The sequence below is a fragment of the Calonectris borealis genome, chromosome 11, assembly GCF_964195595.1.
Source record: "Calonectris borealis chromosome 11, bCalBor7.hap1.2, whole genome shotgun sequence".
NCBI lineage: Eukaryota > Metazoa > Chordata > Aves > Procellariiformes > Procellariidae > Calonectris > Calonectris borealis.
Genome location: NC_134322.1, coordinates 17,293,343 through 17,308,946, shown reverse-complemented (window position 1 = coordinate 17,308,946; position 15,604 = coordinate 17,293,343). Strand labels below are relative to the sequence as shown.

The following is a 15,604-nucleotide window of genomic DNA, read 5'->3' as shown; positions in this document are numbered from 1 at the left end:
TGTGCTTACCCTGTCATTTAGATACGTGCAGATGCACTGCTGATTTAAAAAAAAAAAACAACTTTGCGTTTAACAGTATTTATAGTGTCTCGGCTGGTAATGGAAGCCAGGAGGTAACTTGGAGGATTCCATTTGTGTGAAGTAAAAGAACCAGAAATATATTTGGGTGGCTAAAGAACGATACACAGAACTGGGGGATTTCTGTATACTGGTTTCTAACTGTGTGTCACTGCAGTTACTCACACTGCGGAAGTGTTACACTTGGAGTGGAAATGAAAGTTGGAAAGGATGGGGAGAAGTTTTGGAATGGAGAGTCATCATCTTTTTACAACTTTGTCGTGCACAGTTCCCAAGTTGTACAGTAGAAGCTGAAACCTTACCTTCTTACCATTGCTGGGCTACTTTTCAGGAGTATAATTTTTGTAAGTGAAACTGCAGGGGTTCCTTCTTTGGCTGCAGGTAGGACTATAGTTAATTTTAATTGAAGCACTTCCTGAGCGCTCCTGCTGAGCCTGCTTGTTAAATTCAGAGATAACCATTGTTCATTTTATAATATAAAAGTATAAAAATGACGGTGACATCTAGTCAGAGTGAAGCATCGCCACTGAAGTAACTATCGGTAATGGGGCAGAGGACCTTTTCTTTTTTTTCCCCTGAATGCAGTGGAAATTCTGAGTAACTATTTCTAGAATTTCATATGGCATAAAATGAGGTTTAATTATCCATTCAGGTGCAGCTCAACTTATTTTTTAAGTAAACAAAATAGATCTAGACTGAGTTAATATTTTCATTTATTTCCATCTGATTATATGAGATAACACTTACAGAACAGTCTTCAATGCTCAGAGTCTTTATTCACATCACATGAAAATATACACTTTGGTCCTACTAAACAATATTGTCTTTGGAGATGTATGCAAGCAGAGAGCAACTGCTCACTGTAGCATAAGTTTCTCAGAGTTCCTTTTGAAACAAGCACAGAAACTCTTCAAAAACCTCTATTCCTTATGATTAGGCTGGTAATATACCATAGCTTATCATAATACAACCGCTAAACTGTAAGTATTTACACGCTGCTTTTCAGGATCATAGCTTTGCAAGTAATGTAGTTACATGAATGATTTATATGCCTGTTTCAAACTAATACATTTAAAAAACCAATAATGCAGGTAAGGGCATTGCATTAGATAAGTGCATAAGATGATTAAGAGACTGGAGCATCTCTCATACACGAGGCTGAGAGACCTGGGGCTGTTTAGACTGGAGAAGAGAAGGCTCAGGGGCTGGACCTCATCAATGTTTTTAAGTATCTGATGGGAAGGAGTAAAGAAGATGGAGCTACGCTCTCCTCAGTGACACCCAGTAACAGGAAAAGGGGCACAAACCGAAACACAGGAAATTCCACCTGAATGTAAGGAAACACTTCTTCACTGTGTGGATGGTTGAACATGGGAGCACATTGCCCAGACAGGTTGGGGAGTCTCTACCCTTGCAGATATTCAAACCTCTAAGTGACCTGCTCTAGTGGACCCTGCTTGAGCAAAGGAGGTGGACTGGACAATCTCCAGAGATGCCTTCCAACCTCAACTATGCTGTGATTCTGTGAAGTGAATATACAAATATACAAATGATAAAGTCTCTATATGAATACAAAATCTTTTAAAATTAAATACTGACTTAACTCAGTCACTCAAGTGACAATTTTTCACCAGGCTTGAACAAAAGCAGTTGACTGACTTGTGAAATTGTTTTTAAAGAATGATTTATTCATTCTTCGTAGCCTTCCTTCTTCCACATCCATTGTGGAATCCTTTAGTGCCATCAGGACCTTTAGGCAGCCGCAGCACCCCTACAGGTAGACCGTCTGCGTTTTGGATTTTCCGAGCTAACATGGGGCTACTGACGGGACTCTTCTCTTGTGTTACAGTTTGAGCTTTTCTTCTCTGTACCCAGGGGCTACCAGAAGGAGTGATACTGCTATCCGAGGAATAATCTGTACATTTCCTTGGAATTTCAGGGCTAGTGCTTGGGTTAAGCTTGCTGTCTTCAGCCAGTGGAGACTTTTTGGTTACTTTTCTTAGTGAAGATGGACTGTTCCAAGGACTTGATCTGGGTGACACATTAGGACTCAAATGGTTGGTTGGATGAATGATGGGGCTCAAATTACTCATAGTATTTGTTGCAGTACTTTTGCGTCCTGACAATGGTGATGTAGGATTACTCTCTGGGTCAGAAGAGCTATTTGCTGAAGATTCATCACCAACAAACTGAAGTTCCTCAACTCTCTTATTAAGGGACCTGGCCTTCTTAAGACTCTTGCTGGTATCTTCATCACGGTTCTTGTCTTTGGGAACTTTTTTCTTTGGAGGTTTCATGCCTATTAGGACAACTTTCATGCCGGTCTCTTTCTTTTCAGCACACATGAAGTCATGAGCACGCACGGCAGCATCTACTTCTTCAAATTCTATAATTGCACATTCCTGAGTTCCCAGTTGGGTGTACCGATTGCTGACCCTCCTGATATCGGGTGGTAGATCCCTACCAGGCTTGAGAATACGAACTGATGAAATTACACCAAAACTTACAAAGGCTTTGAGGAGATGCTCCATTATCTTTTCTTGCATGCATCCATTTTCTTGTTGTTTGTTAAGAGCCTGCAGCTCAGAAATCATGTGGATATCATACACCAATAACATCCTGGTAGGGAGGTTTTCACTTGGAAACACTGGAACTGGAGTATTTCTTCTAACCTTTCTGTTATCGTCATTGAGCTCAAGAGTGTCCGAGTACTTCAGTGCATAGGCTGTGGTCCTCCAGTCACGGGTAAGGTGTTTCACCTTGAACACAGACACAGATTAATCAGCACAACTGATCAAACCCACTCAAACTAATTACAGAAAGTGTAAGGCAGATGCAGGCTCCAGTCTACAAACAGAAACCTGGATTTAAGTTTCATGTAGCAGACTTGAGTGAAAAAAAAAGGAGTTTTCCTGCTATAATGGGCTCAGTGAGCTCCTACAAAGCTCATGTCCTGTTGAATCTACTGAAAATAGGAACTGACACTAAATCTCAAACTGAGAATCATTACTTTATCTTAAAGCCTGCTCAAGTGTGTTTGGTCATTCCATATCTAGGTCTGAACCATGACCAAAATGCATGTTCTGTGGGTTTTATTTTGTTAAATTTGCCAAACAAGTAGTTCTGCCAAGTTTAGGACTTCGTTTTACTGAACTGATTTTTCCTCCCTCAAAAATCTCAGTTTAAAAAAACCCCAAACTTCTCCATTTCCAAGGAGTGTTTTTAAAAGTTTATCTGTTACCAGTATAAACTGTTTGAAGTGGTCTGAAGAAACTTGGAGTGCCTTAACTTCTAGACTGAATAGCTCTGCAAAACTGTCAGATTTAGAATCTTGACAAAGTGTTTCTAATGTAATTTTAGAAGTCAGTTACATACACGTATCTACATAGGAATTCCTAATGTAAAAAAAAAAAAAAGGAAAAACAAAAAAGAGTAAAACCCACCTCACCTTTAAGTGACTTCCGTTACCAGATACTTTCTACTACTCTTAATTTTTGGATCTCCACACATTTGCAAAGGTCAGATTCACCATCCCTTCTCAGAGATAAGAAAGTAACTTTACCAGGATTACTTAGCTACTCCTGAGTAGCTGATCTAGAAATTAATTTTATCCAACGTCCCGTTTACTATGCCCTACTCTCTCCCAGAATGATAATTTAAAAGCATAGTTGCTTAAAAGCCTATGTTTTCCCTAACCAATCACGAACAAGTTTAGCAACTGAAGTTCTGGATGAGAACAAACCTAACCATCACATCAAAACTGAATCAACCCCTGCGAGGGGTAAGAGGAAGACTGTAAAACCGCCTCTATAAAGTAAGTTATTTTCATCTAATCTCTTCTAACGTTTTTAGATTCATCAGGCTTACACAAGGCACTTCAAGTCTTAAAAAGTTAGCTTACCTTCTTAAAAGAAGTGAGGAGTTTAACACTGACATAGCCCATCTTATTTCTTCTCACATGCTTTAGAAGGAAGGCATCTTTCTCAAGGTTCTCATCTGAGAAGTAATACTCAATCTGTGCTATTAACTTCTGGATCAGGTCATTTTCTGGTGGTTTCCAGTTCTGGTCAGAGTCATCATCATTTTCCCCACCACTGGAAAACAGTTAAATCATTTTATTAACAGATCTTCATCTTATATTAGTGGATTCAAATAGTCTTTCAAAATGAAAAGGCATAACCGTAATGCTGATTCCAACTTACTTTATACGTAGGCACTGAACAGGTATTGCCCTATCCATCTGAGGCAGGAGGCCAGCTCAGAGGATGAAGCTTTCCAGTCAGCATAAGGAGTCAAGTTCCTGAGCTCATTCAAAAGCTGGTCTCAGTGTAGAACAATGAGACATATACACTACGTCTTGAAAACACTCTGCCAACTCAAATCTTACATGAAAACATGAAATGCAGGTGCACAGGCACTTGGTGCTATACAAAATTCCTCCAGTGACAGTGTTCTCTTTTTCAGTATGAAGCTATTAAATGTAGGCTTGACATTTATGTGCTTCATGAGTAGTGTCACATACCAGTGAATGAATATTCCAACTTGATGCAATCCTGATTTCTCAAGCCTCGTCACTGCATGAATGCAGGAGCCAGTATCCAGGGAGTAAGAAAGACTGACGCGACTATTGCGCTTTTTACAAGTCACTTCCAGAGTGACAGAGTAACTTAACTAGCAGTTTACCAAGGGGCTTAAACTGTATGTACATTTCAGATGAAGGACTTTGGTGCAGTAGCAGCTCATGTACCTCAGGAACAGCTGTAAATGCACACATACGCAGGTTGCTGAGAAGTCATTCTCATTTCCTCTCTGCCCCTCCCATCATGTTGCCTAGGTATCTGTGCAAAATGGAGCACTATGGAGCACCCTATCCCAAAAAAAGATATTGCAACCATGGATTTGAGATAAGCTTCTTGCCACATACAGTTACAGCAACATGTTTGTTGCTGAAATACAAACGACCATTTAAATTGTTATCTAGCATTGAGGCAAATAGTTCACCCACAGACTACAGTCATAGATGTTGCTATAAGAACTATAATGCACAAGTCTATCTTAAGCCAGAGCCATTTTTTTAAAGCTGTTAGCAGTCTAGTTTTGCTGTGGGACCATCATGAAAGTTTCTGTTAAAAAAAAACCCCAGATTAAAAAATCATCCACTAAGCTCCCTCAACCCTATAAATCACATATCACTTTGGTCTCCCATGTACCTCAGCAAGAAAAAAGGAAGAGCCACACATTTTCCCAAAATTGGCTTAAATGGCTTTTGCAGAGCTTGTGAAATCATTAAACAAGGGAACAGGCATCACAGTAGAGTCTTCCGAGGGCAATCTGGCAGGGAGGTTGCAGGCTACTGAATCACCTTGTCTTGTGGCAGTTCTGTCCCGGAGACGAACCAGAGACTGTGATCTCACTGCTGGCTGGCATGCCGCCCATGCCTGGGCGCAGGCAGAAGCACGGCCTTGGCAGCTGCTTGCTGTACATCTGAAGATACTGTTCAGGTCAATGGGCTCTGCACAGGGAACGCCCTCACAGGTGTGGCAAGTTACGGCCGTTCTCTGGGACCTGGCTTTCGGAAGCTAACGATTTCTTTACTTATTATGGTTCTTCCGATGATAGGGCAACACATCAGATATACATGGATACTCACTCACTGAATCCTAGTCTCCTTGTTAAAATCTCCCTAGCCACTTAATGGGAATGGGGTGCAGTTCAAAGGAACAGCAAGAGAGAGAGAGAGCGAGAAAAAGAATTTAAGTTATTTGACAATGCCAGAAGTAGAGGGTAATAGATGAAATTATGATTAAGATAGTAAAAAACATTTAATGGCCAGCTGTGGGTGCTGGTTTCAGAAGGACGAAAAAACAAGGTCAAGTGATATTTCCTTACCCCACTACTTCTCATTTTTCATTCACTACCAATTCAGAACTAGTGTGGGCACATGAAACTTAGAACACTCCAGCATTTTTATATATCCACACTCTGCTAAGAACAGCTTACCTTCAATTTAGGATGGAGCTTGTAGGTTTTTTTAGAGGATTTATTAGTACAGACATTTGCAGGTATTTGGAAGGTTTGAATGGAAAGAAAATGGAGCATCATGCTTGGGAAAAAAAAAAAAATGAACTGCATGTTTGCAAAGATCAGTACCATCCTTACTTACAGTGTTAACACAATCAGAGTGAAAGAGGTCTCATTTCACCTCTCTAAATTAAATATTGGTCACAGTCTGAACTATATACCATTTCTATATTTGGCAAATGGTTCAGCTTTTATAAAATTTTTAGGCCTCTTACAATAGCCCTCACTAAGTACAGTATGGAAATTCCACCTACAGCAAATGCAGAAATTTGTAACTAGCTCCATATTAATTCATAGCAATGATCAACTGGTAGTACCTCCAGGGTATCAACTCTACTACAAAGCTAGTTGACAAATTAATGTCAGTCAACATCGACGAAAAAAAAGCCTAGTAGTTATTCACAACTTTAATTTACTTATTTCTTTATTCAGAGCTTTGTGATGGATATGCTTGTCAAAACAGTTAGGATAGGCTGAAAAACAACCTTTTAACATGGTGACTCATCTGGCTATTAGTCACACAAGAAAAACTAAACACATACCTGCATAGATTTTGAGTTTTAAATATCAAAACTCTCAAACAATATATTAAATTGTCTGGATAGAGTCTAACCTTTTGACAAGTTTTTGCTGAGTCTCGAAAAGAATAAGGTATTGTATTAATAAGCACTATGTGGCAATACAATTTACAGCATTAAGTTGATGTTCCAACAGTACAATCACTCAAAGGCAGTGCAAGTCTATTAACAAAAACTAGTGGATACAATACTGGGTGCCTACTAATGGGATGTGTGGCTGCAGCACTCATTAAATTTCAATTTCTATTCTGAAACATTACATTTTAGACTGACAACATCATAAAAACATTCATCTTTCAAGCTCAGATTCTTCCTGTATCTGTCTGCATCTAAAATAAACTTAAGTTGAGGAAGAATAGCTTTACTTTATGCATAGGAGAACCACCTGTTTGTTATCAACAGTATGAAGATCTTTCTGAAGCACCTGGCAGCTAAATGGCTGAAGACTGAATGTCAAAAATACTGAGATCTCTCCCAAAGAACTGTGGTCTCTTGACCATGAGGAAATGGTTTTCATTTCTTAAGTTATAAAACCTAGAAATTGAGGAGAAAAACCCTAAATTGTCTGCTAGCTTAGCTGGAGCGTGAAATGGCTCACTCCCAGCACTTTCAGACCATCACTGACAATTTTCCAAATGTTTGGGTAAATAATTTCCTATCAGATGTTGCATTCCCGAAAGTAAATCCTTAGCTAAGGTTACATGTAAATGGCAAAAGCATGTGTGAACTCCACTCGCCTACTTTTGATGCAGAGCCTTTATAGTTCTCTCCATGGCAATACCTCTGGCCTTTCCTGGATCAAACACGCAACCTCCACAAGAACTGAATATACATCAGCACTGTCAGCAAACATTTCTGAAGATAGCACCTACTGTAGAGGATTAGATAAGTGGCATTTAAGAGTTAACTATCATGTGTTACCAAACTTGAAAAAATAACCACCCTTCTTTCTAGTCTAGGCCAGGGCTAGAAGCTCTTACACAAGTAACATTGTCAAAGAAAACAAATGTAAAAAATATTCTGAATTTAAGAAATCAGTAATTGAAATGCAACACTGTAGACTGCTGTACAACAGTCACCTATGATTGTGGAAAGACTAAGTAGACTCGGTTTAAACATTTTACTTGTGTCTAGCTATGCTCGCTTCCTCAACTTTTGCAGCTGTAGAAAATTCCCTCTCCCCAACTACCCCTCTGTAATTTAAAATAATGCATTGCAGTTCATTCTAAGTCAGTACTCGGATATGAAGTTAGACAATCGATTAGAAACAATTGATCTTTGAATAGAACACTGGATTTCATGCTACTGTAGCTAAATTTGTGACTGAAGTTATTACTGCATCTGCAGCTTTAGTACAAAACACAAGATGAACTACAAACTAGTGAGCTTTGTCTCTCTGCAGTTTTCTGGCACAAAAATCCTGGATGTTCCTTTTACAAGTAAGAGATTCTGTCAGGCATCAAAGCAACTTCAGGCATCGCTAATAATTCCTGCAACTTATCATTAAATACAGACAACACTGTTAGCATTATCAAACAGTAAAGCGTAGAGTAGATTATAAAGCGGTAGTTTCGTCTGCATTTAAACTGGTCTTGATTTCATGTCTTGTTTCCAAAGCTATAGAACAGGTCTGCTTGTCCATGTCTTAATTCTACTGAGCAAAATCTCTACCGTTCAATGCAATAAAAAACAAACAGGGAAAAAAAAAAAACACCACAACAACCAACTCTAAAACCCTCTCTGTAAAAGGCAGTGAAATGGAAATGTCGGGGGCACCACAGCCCGGCGCTCCTCGCTGTGGGGAAACCACGTCCCGCTCCGCATCTACGGCTGGGCTGCGGAGCCGCGGCTGCCGGGTGTCTCCCTTGGAGGGCTTCCCACGTCTCCCACCCCTCCCCGCCGGCGTTGCATCAGCCGCGGCCGCACCGTTACGTGGGTGTCCGCGGCGGCCCCGCTCCTCGCCCCGCACAGCCAGGCCCGCAGGGAGAGGCGGATGCCGGCCGGGGCCCCTTCCCTGCCGCCGCCGCCGCAGCCCGGCCCGCGCCCCAGCGGGCTCACCTGAAGCGCCCGCACCGCCCCGAGTCCTCCTCGCTGCAGCTGCCGCCGCCCTGCGCCGCCGAGCGCGGCGCGCCGCCGCCCTCCTCCTCCTCCTCCTCCTCCTCTTCCTCCTCCGCGGCCGCCTGGACAGCCACTCGGATCTGCACCGGGCCGCTCCCCGCCGTCAGCTCTGGGCCGGCGGCCCTAGCCCCCGGCTCCGCCGCCTCGGAGCCCCCAGGGGTGGCCGGCTGCCGCTGGGCCATGGCGCTCGGGGGCTCAGCCCGCCGCCGCCGCGACAGCAGCGATGCCCAGGCTGCGGCAGCCGCCACCCGCCCTCGCCTCCCGCCCTCCCCTCGCCTCCCGCTGCGGCGGCGGCGCGGGGCGAGCGGCGCTGGGGCGGCGCTGCCAGCTCCACTCCCCCGGGCGGGCCCCGGCACGGCAGCGGGAGGGTCTGTCCTCCTCCAGCGATGCTGCCCCCCGGGCGGGGGCTCCGGGCCAGCCGGCCAGTTGAAGTTTCTTTCTCGCTGACGATTGAATTGGAACTGCTTTTATTTCAACAGAGAACGACTGGCTCCTCACCGAGGAGCAACGTCCCAGCTTCTCATCTCCTTGCGCAGCCTTGGGGCTGCGCTGCTGTGTCCTGACTAGAGCGTTGCGTTTTAAGGAATTCAAAAAGGTTACGCTGGGGTAAGTGTGATTTTAAATGCCGAGGATGACATTTGGAAATAAGAAAACCGATTGAACAAGGACATGATTGGATATGTGTTATTTTTTGTAGAGCACTCGTCTCTAATTCTGCATGGTACTTAAACAGAATAAAAACGTTTCCCCATAAGAACTTACTAAAATACAGAAGCCCCTTTTCTGAAACACTTACGCATTAATTTATTTGGAACTTAAAGACTATTACACTATATTTCAGTGGACTGTTTCAGCTATTAAAGTGAAATTAACATTCATGTTTTCCGGATTAGAATCTAAAGCATTTCAATTTACCGTGTAAATATTCATCCTTCAGTCAGGGAGGATCTTTCTTTCAATACTATCCAAACCCAAACTGCTAAATAGAGGTAGGATCTTTAAATCACCACCTCATTTGTGGCATCCTTGGTTTTGTCTGTACAATTCATCTGAATTCATCTGAATTGTACTCCACTGTATTGCTTCAATGTTTTCTTCTTAAAAATTTGGATTGGCAAAAAGTGAAACTGCACTCAGGGGCCAGTTCTTCTCATCACGGTGACAAACAGTCCTCATGAGTCAGATTTGCTGGCATGAACACATAATGGGACTACTGCTCTGCCTCAGTGAGTTTGGCTTATTTTTTAACGTGCCTTAAGCAATGAAATATTTTGTTTATGAAATACGCTTACAGGCATCACTAATCAAATCTCTACTTCTCTGCTAATGGAACAGCATTTTGTAGTAAGTCTTGGGTAGGGCATCACTTTGCTATTGATTTCAGTGGGAGCAGAAATACAAACACAAAATGCATATTATAGGAGGGAGTACATACAGGGATTATGGCTCTGATTTGTATTGGAGTTCATGCGAGTTGTTTGCCTCCCTGGGTAGGAATAAGGTCAGGAGCAGTATGAGCAAAGAACTGTTTTGTGCTACAGCAAACCTAAATGATGTCTGAGAGAGACATTTCAGTTTATCTGATGACTCCTTCTGTCGAGGTTAAGTGAACTTCATTTTATAGAGGATGTTAGATCTGTTTTTTTCTTTTACCAGTGGTCACTGCACAGAATTGGCCTTTCACCTTGTCAATGTTTAGCTCATTTCTTTCAAGAGTCCTACTATCATTATCAGCAAGTCTGCTACAAATATGTTAATAATGTTGAGAGAATTAGTGTAGCTGAAGATTGATGTAATTTCAAACACTCTGTTGATTAGATCTCTGTTGAAATTACCAGGTTAATGTTTGTTTGCTTGTTTGTTTAATATAGCAATGTTCTATAATTTTTAACTACCAGCAGAGATTAAGCCATGGGAGAATTTAAAAGTAAATTAATAATGTAGATGAGTCCCTTAGAGGAGAACCCATATCTCAGATGAGCTTCTGATACCCAGTTAGGATTATAATCCCATGAACCTCAACTGTGTAAAACTTTCACAGATTTCTTATGGCACATTCACTGTTGGCATCGTATTGTCTACATAGTGTATAAAACCTCTCCCATATTTTCTATTTCTCACAAAGTAAGCCATAATTACATTATTTTTCTATCAGCCTTTCAGCAAATGGTAACTAAAACGACAATACACAAAGCTAAACCGGGGATATGGATGGGGAAGACACCGGGAAACGATTCACAGCCCTTCCACACACAGACAGCCATGCCGTTGCTTTTCTAGCCACTGAGTGAGTTCTTGATGTGTGTGTTTAAAAGCATCCACTACCCATCTGTGGGGCTTCTGGGCTCCAAGAGCGGCTTGGGGTTAGCAGGCACTGACCTGCCAGCAGCAAGAGCCGACACAAGACTGAAGCACTGATGGGGCAACAGACGGGTCTCCCAGCGCACCACCTCTACACCCAAGCTCTCCAAGTCAGATTTTCACATTTTGTGACAAGTATGTGCCTGCAAAGCAACTTCTTAAGGCAGAACAGGAACCTGGACGCTACGTCCAGCTTCTTGCCTTTCATACGGGCTTTCATACATAGTAATTTGCATTTAGAAATCAGAAAAATACAATCATATTACTGTCTTTTAACTACTCGGGGGGCGGATAGCCGCGCACTTGCGAGGCCCCCTCCCGCGCCTCCACGAACCCTCCCCCCCAGCCCCCTACCTGAGGCCGCCTCGCCGAGCAGCAGGTTCCAAGCATCGCTCCCGGAGCAGGCACCGGGGAACAGCAGAACGGCCGCACAACGCGACATCACCTCACGGCTTCCCGCCACTTGGCGCTGCCTCAGCCGGCAGGCGGGGCACGAGCGAGGCTTGCCGGGAGCGGGCCGGAAGCGGCGGTTGCCCCGGTAACAGCGGAGCGATTTCCGACAGGGAGGACGGCCGGCGCGGAGGTGTGAGGTGTTGTGAGGCCTTGAGGGGGCCCGTTTGCATGGTGCCCAGCAAGTGCCGGCCCGGCAGGGGCCCTCGGGCCGCGCCCGGCCCGGTAAGTGCTGCTGTGGGCGGGTGGCAGCCGCCTCTTCTCAGCCGTCGGTGTGTGTGGGGCGCAGACAGGACCGGCGGTATGGCTCCGCTAAGCGGCCGCGCACCCTCGCGCGGTGCCGCTCCCGGGTCGGGGCGCCTCGCTGAGCCCCGCAGCTCCTCAGAAGGGCGGGCCCAGGGCGGGGTGGCGGCGGCGGCGTCTCTGAGGGCGCGGCCCCGCCGCGGTTCCCTGAGTCTGTGTGTAACCGGCCGTGGCGGAGCTGAGGGCGCGGAGGAGGGCGGCTGCGTGCGGGCCTTGCGCGGGTAGGTGCTTCGCACCTGGCGGAGTCCTCTGAGGGCAGCCCCTGCCGCTTCGCGGGGAGCGGCAGCGAGACAAACGCGGGTGAGGGGAGCTCGGTCTTTTCTGTGCCGTGACTGGCGTGAGGCAGCTTCCCTTACGTTATTTGTACGCCTCCTGTTATTCGCTGGGAAGTGGCTATATGAGCCGTTTGGTTAAATATTTCTGTTAAACGTTTTGATTATTTAGCAGGTAGGTGCTACGTTTTGTCATCTAAATCCAATTAAAAGACCAGCACATTTTGCCTTAAAAAAAAATAAATTCCCAATTTAAATCCCCATTTAACATCCCCATGAAAATCACACTTTCAGTGTATTTTTAAAACTAAAAACAGTGGGTTTTTTTAAACTACAGATTATTTGGTGTTACTTAGTGCTGTGATGTATTCTTCATAATAGTTTTGCAAAATAGTTCCTTTCTTGGCAGATTTTGCTGTTGAAAATACCCTTATTGTTCAAAAAAAGAAGTTACACTCAACTTTTTGTATTGATATGCGTTTTTGAAAAATGTAATATTCCATTTCTTTTTCTTCCGACTTGCAGGTTAATAATTGTGGTCTTCAGCTGGTTATCCAGACCTCGTCAATAACAGATAAAAGCAAACCAGTAATTATTACCTTTTCTTTAATAGTTCTGTTAATTAATGCAGTTGTATTGTACAGCTGAATTTGTATGCTTTCAGATAGGAATTGCCTTTTCAGTAGTAATATGTTGACTTTTAATATAATATCTGATGTATCTGATAGTCTTTTGGTAATTTATTTAATCCTATTAAAGATACATAAAGTAAAAACACAGGGATGTACTATAAGCCTGCCACAAACTTAATTTTTTTTTATATATATATATGTGATTTCTTATGCTTCGATCTGTATCTTTCTTATGGGGTGGGGGTTTTTTCTTTATTTGATCAACTGCAGATGAATGTGCTGGTAACTTCCATATTTTCATTTTGGTTTCCAACAGTGACACTTTTCAGTGGTATCTTAATAGAATGAATACTCTCTTTATTGGAGCAATTTTTTTTTTAAGCATTTGCAGAGTTTCCTGAGAGCTGTAGTTGCTACTAAGGTTGTGTTTGTCTGTGTAAAGATGTTATTTGCATTTGAAAACTTTAACATTTGTCTTAAATATTGTGTTACAGTTTGAATTCAGGATAAATAAGGAACAGTCATCTTTCCACAATAGACTTCTGCAGCATGATCTGGAAAAAAACTATTCAGGAAGGCAAGGTGATATTCAATAGGGTTTGGTTTGTTTGTCTTTTCTATCTCTTTTTATTAACTGAACAGTAAAGAAAGACTGTATTATGATTAGAATATGTAAGAGTGGTAGCTTTTCCTAATTGGCTACAGTAATTCAGTATAATTACTGCTGCACCATGTCCTGAAACTGCTATCCTTCTGCTTCCTAGTGCACATGGCTCTTTTGATCACTTTTTGCCCCTCATTCTGTCCATGGAAGAGCATCCTTTCTTCTACCTACAAAGCCACAATCTATCAAGTGCCCTACCATACATTCCCTCAGAAGCCACACAATTCTCTACTGTAACATTTTATTGGATGTTTAAACATTTTAATGTATTTAGACAAAATTAGTTTCTAATTCAGAACTCTGATATGAAGAGAGAGTTTTCCTTGTGCTTGTGTGCTTTTGGCTTTGAAAAGCAAGATATTTGGTGATATCACTGCTAACTGTTGTGAAACCTGGAAAAGCCTTGAAACACAACACTTCTTGCCACACTGCTGCTGCTTGCCTCTCATATAAAACCAGTGATTGATTAGGATAGGAAATCAGTTTAATTATTAAGGCAATTCTTTATTCATTCTGGTAAAAAAATAGAGACCAACAGCCGTTCAGGATGGGTTGATTTTTAGGGATATTATGCAACTTATAATGGAGTAAATTTAAGTCTGCAGTTTGGTTTTGTTCCTCCCGCAGGAGACCAAAGAGTATTAAGTCCTTTGGTGCGTAATAAGCAGATATATCTTCCAGTACCATCCAGTCTGACAGAATTTTCTGGTTTGGAGTTGAAGCAGAATACAGGTTCTTTATCAGGATTTGGCGAGTCTTCTATTCACACACCTACAAAATCCAGATCCCGACAAAGCAGCCGCAGTATTAGTTCACATGCTTCAGGTAGCAGTGAAAACGTCTCTTGTTAGTTGTGGTGTGGTTTGGTTTTTTTGGTTTGGTTCACCCCCCTCCCCCCCTTTTCTAACTGAGTGTCTTACCGAAAAGTTATGAGGTGTAAGATATGCTGCTTCTGGCCGTCAGAATGTATGACTGAATAGCAAGTGTTGCCTGCTGTTCCTTTCGGGTATTAAGAGAGGTTATAGATCATTGTCAGGAAACCACTAGAAATATTTTCCAAAATATAATACAGGCGTTTAAATATAGGCTTTTAATATACCTTTCTTTAACAAAAGGGCAGTAATAGAGATCTTTCACACATGTCTTTAGGAGGATGACATTAGAAGAATAAAGTCATTGTACTGCCATCGTGTCATGTTTCAGACCGATAGTTAAGTCTCTGGTCTTATATTTATTGGCTTAAAAACCTGAGACACAACTAATTTAAGGCTTTTGCAACAATGTTAATTGATTATTTTTGGTCTCAATAATTTTTTTTTTTTTTTCCTTCACAGTTTTTTTCACTTTGAAGGATACATAGAGAATGTTGGTTTTTATACTGGTTTGTTAGAGTAGCTAGTGATAAAATGTTAGAGTAGCACTGAAAAGATTCTGAATTGAACAACAAATTGTTTTACTTATATAGGTATCTCATCTAATGGCATATTTTAGACAACAATGAACTCTCTCTAGTAGTAAAGCAATTAATCTTTGTTTATTGAAGAATTAATGTTTTTCCTGTTAACATATTTGATTTATTTGAAGGAATTAAAAAAAAAAAAGGGGCAAACATGTAGAAGTTGAGCCTATATTTTTGTGGTAGTATGCATGCACAATGATTTTGCGATTGGACTCGATGATCTTAAAGGTCTTTTCCGATATAAATGATTCTATGGTCTATTTTTGACCAGTATTTTTCAGTGGATCGTTTTCCAAATAAGCCAAAGCTCGCAGAACACATTTGTTGATTTATTTTGCAGGTATTTTTAGTCATCCTCCCTCTTGCCCCTTATATCAACAAAATGGATAAAGATGAATAGCTTTGTAAATATGTTTTAAAGGGCTGCCTGTTTCTTTCTTGATAATGGAGTGAAATACAATACCGATGATTACCATTAGGTATTGCATGCATTTACTTTTAAAAGACTTTGCATTTGTTCGTGGCTCAGTGGGACTGTTTCAATGTTTTGATGCTTTAGTTTGTAGTTCTATCAACATCTACTTGATCTGTGTCTTTAAATTCATCTT

General features: G+C 42.0%; 2 protein-coding genes across 4 annotated transcripts in view; one reads left to right on the top strand and one right to left on the bottom strand.

Moving 5' to 3' along the window:
• Positions 1-774: 774 nt before the first annotated feature.
• LARP6 (La ribonucleoprotein 6, translational regulator) lies at positions 775-9,037 on the bottom strand. Its single transcript, XM_075160226.1, has 3 exons — positions 8,796-9,037; positions 3,980-4,172; positions 775-2,837 (listed from the first exon to the last, which is right to left on the bottom strand). Exons 1-3 carry the CDS (start codon positions 9,035-9,037, stop codon positions 1,764-1,766), a joined length of 1,509 nt encoding a protein of 502 aa, XP_075016327.1. The 3' UTR covers positions 775-1,763.
• A 180-nt stretch (positions 9,038-9,217) lies between these two features.
• Positions 9,218-15,604, top strand: part of LRRC49 (leucine rich repeat containing 49) — a 55,840-nt gene continuing 49,453 nt past the window's right edge. Inside the window, exons 1-4 of one of the 3 annotated variants that reach the window (XM_075160223.1) lie at positions 11,738-11,891; positions 12,767-12,829; positions 13,368-13,455; positions 14,165-14,362. In XM_075160223.1, coding sequence (XP_075016324.1) covers positions 11,838-11,891; positions 12,767-12,829; positions 13,368-13,455; positions 14,165-14,362 — 403 coding nt within the window. In that variant the 5' untranslated portion in view covers positions 11,738-11,837. Of the gene's footprint in view, positions 9,462-11,737; positions 11,892-12,766; positions 12,830-13,367; positions 13,456-14,164; positions 14,363-15,604 lie in introns of those variants that run through there. The other 2 variants (XM_075160225.1, XM_075160224.1) reach the window with 2 other exon arrangements.